This window comes from Poecilia mexicana, unplaced genomic scaffold (genome assembly GCF_051168715.1).
Source record: "Poecilia mexicana isolate PSO_F unplaced genomic scaffold, ASM5116871v1 scaffold_2, whole genome shotgun sequence".
NCBI lineage: Eukaryota > Metazoa > Chordata > Actinopteri > Cyprinodontiformes > Poeciliidae > Poecilia > Poecilia mexicana.
In genome coordinates, this window is record NW_028263371.1 from 26,038,934 (window position 1) to 26,047,423 (window position 8,490).

General features: G+C 41.8%; 1 protein-coding gene across 1 annotated transcript; it reads right to left on the reverse strand.

Annotated features, from left to right (window-relative positions):
* Window positions 1–1,601: 1,601 nt before the first annotated feature.
* ccnt2b (cyclin T2b) lies at window positions 1,602–8,490 on the reverse strand. Its single transcript, XM_014981596.2, has 9 exons — window positions 8,271–8,490; window positions 7,755–7,836; window positions 7,540–7,668; window positions 6,569–6,629; window positions 6,403–6,465; window positions 6,177–6,222; window positions 3,944–4,107; window positions 3,557–3,627; window positions 1,602–3,477 (listed from the first exon to the last, which is right to left on the reverse strand). Exons 1-9 carry the CDS (start codon window positions 8,426–8,428, stop codon window positions 2,452–2,454), a joined length of 1,800 nt encoding a protein of 599 aa, XP_014837082.2. The 5' UTR covers window positions 8,429–8,490; the 3' UTR covers window positions 1,602–2,451.

An 8,490-nucleotide genomic window follows, 5' to 3' on the forward strand; every position in this document is an offset into this window, starting at 1 on the left:
CCTGACATTTTTGAGAAGTTTGTTTTTATTTAAGGGTGAATACATATAAAAACACACTAGGTGATTCTAAAAATATTGAAAACTTTACAAAAATGTTTGTCATAAGAAATCCTTCCGTTTTTTTTGTTTAGTAACTAATTAAGTTAAATCTGCTGCCTCAGCTGCTCTAGTAATCATGTGACGGCTCAGATTATAGTGTGTGAGGGACGTAAGGTTTTTTTTGCATCTATATGAAGCATTTTTCACATTCTTCCACATGCAGTCAGCAGATTGGGCGATGCTTTCCTTTCAGATGGCTCTTAATTCTGGGATTTGTTGCTCTCAGAAGCGGCTCTCGTTTCCCCCCCTTCACTCTCTGCGGATCTTCGCGCAGTAGGCATCTCTCGTAGCGTTTTGAGAGGTAGCTGAAAATAAATCACCGCCCTCCCACCAGTACGCAAGCATGTCCAGATGGTGGAGTTTTCACTGACGTCCCCCCGCTGAATTTCCCCCCATTGTCTTCCTCTCTAAAATTAGAAGGCAATACTTGGTTGAAAAGCGCTGCGTCTGCTCAGATGGCGCTGGTTAATTATCAGGAACTGGATTTATGTGCCGCCCACAAGTGAGCCGTAAAGGCAGAATCGTTTGAGAGTTTAGCAGAGAACCCTGAAGAGTTTAAATTTTGGGGTTAACTTTCAGAGTCCTTTGCTTAATTTAAATAAAATTCATGAAGCAGGAAGATACATGTTTTATGTCATTATCCTTGTGTTTTTTTGTCATGACAAATTTTGACTTTCTTACATGGAAATAAGATCTCCAGCTTATTTTTATGCAATAACATCTCATTTATTTCATTATCTTGACATAATGAGTTTGTTTTGACTCAGACTTCATTTTAATGGACGGATAATGAAATCCAAGGCTTGTTTTTACGGCGTTAACAGCTTAATGATGTCTTGATATGAAGGCGTGATGCTCCGAGGGTTTCAGTATCTGCTTTCTTCATCATTGTTCCGGTTGAGGCGTTCAGTGTTTCCCCCAGAAAACCTGCTAAACCCGGAGGTCGGGGCAATCTGCAGGCTGCTGAGTTTTTGAGTTAAAAATGTTTAAAGTTGACAGGAAATTTTAAAATATCACTTTATTATGTGCTATTGGAAGATCAATACCTGAACACCAACTATAAGGTCTTATAAAATGCAAACATTTTTTAAAAACTTTAATAAACAATCCTAAGCCTGGTGGGGACACAAGTAAAGCCTGGTGACCCACCAGGCTTAGAATACACTGAGGGAGTCCCTGGCCATTGCTGTTTGGACAATTAACCCCCCTGGGAGGATTTTTGCTCTTTTTTTTATTTTAAACAGCTGTTAAGATGAAACTATGTTGTACTTTTGTGTAAAAATTGATAGCCGTCAGTGAAACAGATGTAAAACAAGAAGCTATTTCTCAACCAAAATTAAAATTACTCCACTTTCTTCATTCTTATGACCAGAAGAGCCTTTTATATTTCAACACTTTTTGCAGAAAGCAAAATCTATACATTCCAGAACTGCAGGAACCAAAAATATCTCCTTTTTCCATCTCTTCATGTTAGTCAATAGAAGAAAATGGGAAACAATGGCTGTCAGTTTTGCGTATTTTTATTTGGGCTCCCAATACATAAGTCAAGGTTTTGTTCATCAATACAGTCTGCTTTGGATTTTAATACAATGGAGTCGTTTGGACTGATGCAGTAACCAACACTTCTGAACTACAGTCCTATATACACAACTTTAGAGATCTGTATTTTCAGATGGTTAATAACATTTATCATACTGAATAGCGATTGACTAGAACAATCACGAGATTTTTTTTTTTTTGTTTTAATTTTAGCTGCTATGCTTTCGATGCACATCCACAGCAGTGTTAGCTTCGTCTGTAGCTCTGAAATGAGTGCTCACCAGGTTCTGGTAGGCCTTTAAATAGCAAATAAATCGGGCCTCCCATTTGTTCTGCACTCTGTAACGTTAGCAGACCATTTTTCTCTGGATCAGATACAAAAGTTTGATCCATCCTCCCCCACCGCACCGGAGGGAGGCGCTCTCTCTTTTATCAAAAAATGTTTAAGACCTGAGATTTCTGTGGAACAAAACTGAAGGACAACAAAAAAATTAAGTGTAAACTATCACAAAGGCAGCAAAATGTCAGCCATTTTTCTTCTTCTTCCTTTTCCTCTTTTTGTGACTTAAAACGTGCACATTAAAATAACGTTTAAAGGAATTATTTTCCAGCTGCATTCCTAAAACAACTCTTACATGGTTTTTTTTTTCTTTTGTGTTGCGAGGAATTAATACACAGCTCTATAGTTTGATAGGAATCATCAATAATCAGTGTGTAGACACGACTGAGGGTGATGCAGATAACTTAAGACGGATAAATTTCACTTTTTAAACTCTATAAAACCTCATCCTAGATAAATCTAGGGACTCACAGTTACAAGTTCATTCCTTGGGCACTTAGTAAAGAGTCCAGCATGTCAAAAGTGTTTTTGTAGTCAGTGTGTTGGCCGTTGGACAGCAGCATGCCGTTCGTCCCATCGTGGAGCTCCATCGCTCTCTGGCCGCCGTCCGACGGGTAGTGAGCCGAGCCGACGCCTCCTTTGGAGGACCTGCTGCTCTTGGAGGACGAGTGGTGGTGGTGGTGGTTGTTGTGGCCGCCAGAGTCGGCATACTGTCTCTTACGGGACGAGCCGGAGGAGCTGCTGTCGTTAAAATGGCCGCCAGAAGCTCGGACAGAGAAGGCGGCGCCATCGGCCGTCACCCTGCTGTTCCCGCCGATGGAGTATGAGTGGGAGTGGCTGTGTTTGGAGTGGCGGTGTCCGCCGTGCTCTTTGTGCTTGTCCTTCCCCGACAGAGTGGCGCCCTGATCCGAAGAAACCTTGATTCTCATTTTGAACTCCTCGCCCGTGACGGAGCCGTTCTCGGTGTAGGAAGAGGCGAGCCGGGGCTTCTTCGAGCTCGCCTTCTCCCGCCTGCCGTCACCCGACTGGCCGGCCTGCGGCTGGTGCTGCTGGGAGCGTCTCTTGTGGTGGTGCGAGGAGACGGCTGGGGGAGCATAAACGTCGGCGCCGAGCTCCTCCTTGACGCCGTTCTGCAAGGCCAGCTCTCCTGCTTGCTTCACCCTGTACTTCTCCAGAGTCAAGACTTTCTGCGGCCGTGAAAAGGAAGCGGCGCCCAGCGGCTCGTGGTCGCTGCTGGAGCCGGCGGCTGTGGCTTTGTGTTTGTGTTTGACTAGCGTGAAGTCTGAGTGGGCAGGCTGGGAGAACTGGTCGCTGAGCTGCTGGTACATGGGGTAAGAGGCGGCTATGGAGCTCAGGCTGGACATTTCTGAGGAGTTTGACGAGGAGGTGGAGGGGAAGAAGGAGTTGGTTACACCAGGAAGGCCGTCTAAGGACGTCCCCTGGAAGGCACTCTCCACAGCCGAGCCTTCAGTCTTTGGTTTCTTTGCTGCTTGAATGGCCTGCAGAGGGACAGATCAGAGGATTGTGAATCAACGCGTCACTGCAGCAGGTCATGTAGGTGGATCATTCTGGACTTACCCTCCAGTTTCGTATCCTCTTCAGCTTGCTGGGGGTCCTCTCCAGAATCTGAAGGAACTCATGGGTGAGCTCTGGAAGCAACAAAAAGGGCAGATATTAAATCTGCAATAATTTGATACACAACAGACTCTGTATTTCTGGGTTCTCTGTCCTTTTACAACAATTTCAATTTGCAGGAGATATTTCTACAGACGTCTGTGGGACCAGGAAAATGGAGAATAGATGGTTCGATAAACTGATGGATAAGCAGATGGATGGATGAAACTGTTAAATGGACGGATGTTTGGTTGAATATATGGAAAAACAAGCCAACTAAGACAGGTGTGGTTCGTTTTTCATCCTTAAATTAAACTCCAGACTGCAATCACCATGGTTTTACATTCTCACCATCTAGCAGCTGTAGCGTTACGGTGCGGTCCACATACTCCCACCAGTGTTTCCCGTCTGTGGACACCGGGATCTCCCAGTTGGACCACTTGCAGGCCAGGTGGATGCAGACACATGCAACCACTGTTGGCCTGTACTGCAGGCAGAAGGTGGTGAGGTGCAAACTGCAAGAAGAGACATGGCACACCCCAGAGATACATCACTGTGTCCAGAAAAGATCACCCAGCTCATTCAACAAACAGCGACTAAGTTATCAACATCCATTTTCAATTATCATCTTACCTTCTAGAGCTGGAAAATGTTTAAAAACATTTATGACATGGTGTTAAAAATCTGGGCGTTTATTGTAATAAAGTCTTCATTGCAGACAGTATGAACCAGGAATACTTTCTTTCATGTCATCATTTTGTTTATGCACACATTCAAAAGTTAGCTACCAGAATGCGGTGACGCAGGAAATTAAATAGGGAACAAATAAGCTAAATGGGCCGAGTACTTCCGCCTGCCACAGCTGGTTACCATAGAAACTGTGGATGAGGACCAGTGGGGAGACCCTGCTGAACATCAAGTCCTCTTGACGGGAAAAAAAAATTTATTCTGCTGCTTCTCTCAACTGGTTTTTGGTCTCTTCCTGACAATTTGAGGTTCAAAGCCTTAACTTGTGTGAAATCGCTTTCTTTTTCTGTACATGTTCCTCCAGTTCAGGCCCAAAATAACCAAAAAGCTATGTAGCACATGGTAAATAATTAAATCAAGGCCGTTATTTCTGTTTATACTTTCTGCAATGAGGTAGACGACATATTAAAAGTAGGAATTACTCAAGGTTTTTAAGATTATTAAACATTTTTCCCCTTTTCTAACATACAAAAAAGTAAAAATTCAAAAATATAAAGCTACATTTGTTTTTAAAAATTAGAAAAGAGAGCAAAAGCACAAATCTTATGTCTAAGAAACACATCTGGTTGACTTAATGTTTTACAGGGTTAGAACTTTTCCCAGTTATTTGTTGGCACCCCTGATAGAAATGGAAAAACCTTAAAACAGATTAATCATTAACAGCAAATGTTTTTTAGTAAACATTTAAAAATGACAAAATAATCAAATATGTCATGAAAACATACCGACCCACCAGCATAACAAATCCTCCACCTTAACCAAGAGTGAACTGGTAGAAATACATCTTTTTAACTAAATATTTACACCAAAATTATGGACATTTACATTTAAAATAAATGGGACACGCTTCAGTCTGTTCAGAATAATCTCTAAACTTTGATTTTATATTAATGTACTCAAATTAAAAACTGGATTTCCTTGTTTTCAGTGAAAGATTAAGCCACTGCAGCCAAATATTTATTTTAAAGCAAACATCCAATTAAAAAAAGATTGGCACTGTGATAATATTTTGTGTTTATCACATATTTTTAGAACAAACACTAGAAACCTTGAAAGACTTCTCAAATTCAACTATTTAAAGCATAAACTGAAGGTTAATACAGATGTTTGTTAACTTATTTATCACCTGGTTGATTTATTCACTTTTATTCATTTAATTATATATAATGTTTTAATAGGAGGTCGTATTAGTTTGCGTGCAAATTAAAGTGACCTGCTGCTACCAACACTGCCACAAGATGGCAGTAATAAAGAGAGGATGTTTCATCTCAAGCTTTCACTATTTAAATGTTCTGCCATTTTCGTATGTTTGTTCGGTTTTTCTTCCATGTATTTATACAAAGAGTACAAAACGGATGGGGTTTTAAGTAAAAAAAAAAAAAAAGAAAAGGAAAGAAAGAATCTTTTAGCTTGCAGTATAGTTTGTCGTTTCTGTAAAAGGATAGGTAAAAAAAATGTTTAAAAAATACAGAAAAAAAATTTAAAATTAAGAAAAAACTGAACTATACTTACCAAGAAACTCTATAAGTTAAAGAATCTTTAGCGGCAATCTATATTCAGGCTACCGTTTGTGTTTTTTAGACATGTGCACTCGGTACCAAACAACCCTGAGAGGTAAACAGCAACACTACACTCCACACTGTGCATTCAACCCCTCTGTGCCAACACTGAGCCCCTGTACAATACACCGCACACAGCAGCCTGGCCGGTACTTCCCAGCGTGGGGGTTCCCAGGGTCCAGGCTGCACGCAGGGCGTTGGACACAGGAAGGGGGACCCTGCAGGACAGGAAGCCATAGTGTGCCATTACAGTGCAAGAATGGGAACAGGATAATAACCTGTTGGTAGCCATGAAATAGGAAGTCTGTGCCAAATCCTTGCTTGCTGTAAAAGAAGAGAGAAAGATGCTTTAAAACTCTTTTATATAACAAGCTTTACGTCACAACATGCACTCTATGTAGTTTGGGAATCCATGAAACCAAAAAAATAAATAAAATTAAAGTTCCCTTTAGCTCAAATAAACTTGATTTACTGTAAATCTTTGCAAGGAAAAAAAGGCAATACCTCGCACTAGCTGGGAACACCTCACAACATCTGTGTGAGGATGATCAACTGTAATTTCAAAACCTGTAACCAACATAGAAAGAAACATGTTAATGTGAAAACAAAACAACAACAAAAAATCAGTGACTCGACGCAGACGCTGAATAAAACGAGGCGGATTTCTCACCCAGCGTTTGCAGCACTATCGTTTCCAGGGCTACAAGCTCTTGTGCCAGCAGTTGGAATGCCTGAAAAAATAAAAAGAAAGAAAGAAATGCAAAATATGCGTCTTATTCTGCATGTACTATCAAAGTCAAAACAAGGTAATGTTTTAGAGCGGTCCAGTTAAAGCACAAAGTTGTGTGTTTGAGAGAAAACTTGAATAAAAATATGTGTATATAGTTGGCAAAGAAGAATTTGGAGTTGCATTCCCTAGAAAAATCTGTGAATGCAGAACTGCAAATGTTCCATCAATTACAGAGAGGCTGGATGAACTCAGTTCAGCAGCCACAGTGGGGGGTTTTCTCCCATCTATGTCCATAGTTTACAGAGAGCAAACAAAGCATGAAAAGAATCACACAATACCAATCAGGAGAAGAGTTCAAACAATTCCACTGCAATACAAAAAAGCTGGACTCAAACTGGTCTGCCAAGATGGTGAAGTATCAGCCGTTTACTGATTAGAACTGGCTTTGATCTAGGACAATGTTTCTCAACCTTGGTCCTCACCGACCCCCTGCCCCCCTGCCCTGCATGTTTTAGGCGTTTCCCTTCTGCCACATGCCTTAATTGTATCTCTGGGTGATTAACAGGTTTCTGCAGCACTTGATGGTGATCCAATCATTTGAATCAGTTGTTCTGGAATAGACGCACATCTAAAACATGCATGGGGGCGGTGAGGACCAGGGTTGAGAAACACTGTTCTAGAACATTCCTCTGTTCTAAATATATCTAGAATGGAGTAGGGATGAAGAGCAAACACTTTTTCTTACAAAGGCTTGGATTTTTCACCACAAAGCAAAAATGACATCAGCCACACGGTCACAGCCTTTTACTTTCTCTTGGTTAAAATGATTTTGAAACACAGGATTGCCTTAGAGTAACACCATAGAGATCCAGCCAAAACCAAAATCAATTCTTCAATATTGCATTACTTACACTGCTTTTAGTGTCAGGGACGGGGTCCTGCGGGTTAATGAAGGCTTGGGCTATTTTAATGACGTGCTCCAGCTTCCTGGGCTGCTCCTCCACTTTGGCTGCCAGGAATAACGTCGTCTGGGAAATTATCTGTTAATTACGATGGAAACAGCGTTAATTACTCCCATTAACGTACAAGTCTGCGTTAATAGCAGGCGAACTGCTGTTGTACTTACATTTCTGTTGAATTTGGTGAACGAGTGGATCATATAAAACCTATGCATATAAACTATTGCGGTGTTGATTATTAGTTGAGACCTGTATGAGGAGTTAAGGAAGAAAGGCGGATGACGTAGAGGAAACCAGCGCTTAGCCAGAAATTTCGACCCAAGAAAACGACTGACGTAACATTAGTTAAATCAGGGAGAAAACTGGTGCTTAGGCCTCGATCTCCTGGTGGATTATATGTCTATTTCTAAAGTACTGTTGGCTGTTAATGATATATATAAAACGTGTCGATGCTAACAATAGAAACCGAACCAGACTAAACAATAGCTAAGCTAATTACAGGCCCGTGCTACTCTGGTGACTCGTAAACATCAACATATCCTGGTTTGATCACGTCTTTTTTAGTTATAAATACATATTTGTTACGGAAAGAGTAGAAACCGTTGAGAAAAACCAAGTAAGAGACGCTGTAAGCTCACGGTAACCGCATCTAACCGGTTAGCCGCTGCCCTCACAAAGGATACACGTTGAGTCTTTGGCCGATGTCCTGGATCAGATTGGCGGCCTGCTGCCTGTAGGAGAGCTCCTTGTCCGCCTCTATCCCGCAGCGTCGAGACGGGGTGTTTTCCAGCTGCTCCCGGGTAAACAACCATTTCGTAGAGGGTCCCCGGTGCACCGCCATTACGCTCCCACGGCCAAGCCCGACGGTGTTAGCACCGGGAGGGAGCGAGGCGACCGGAGCAC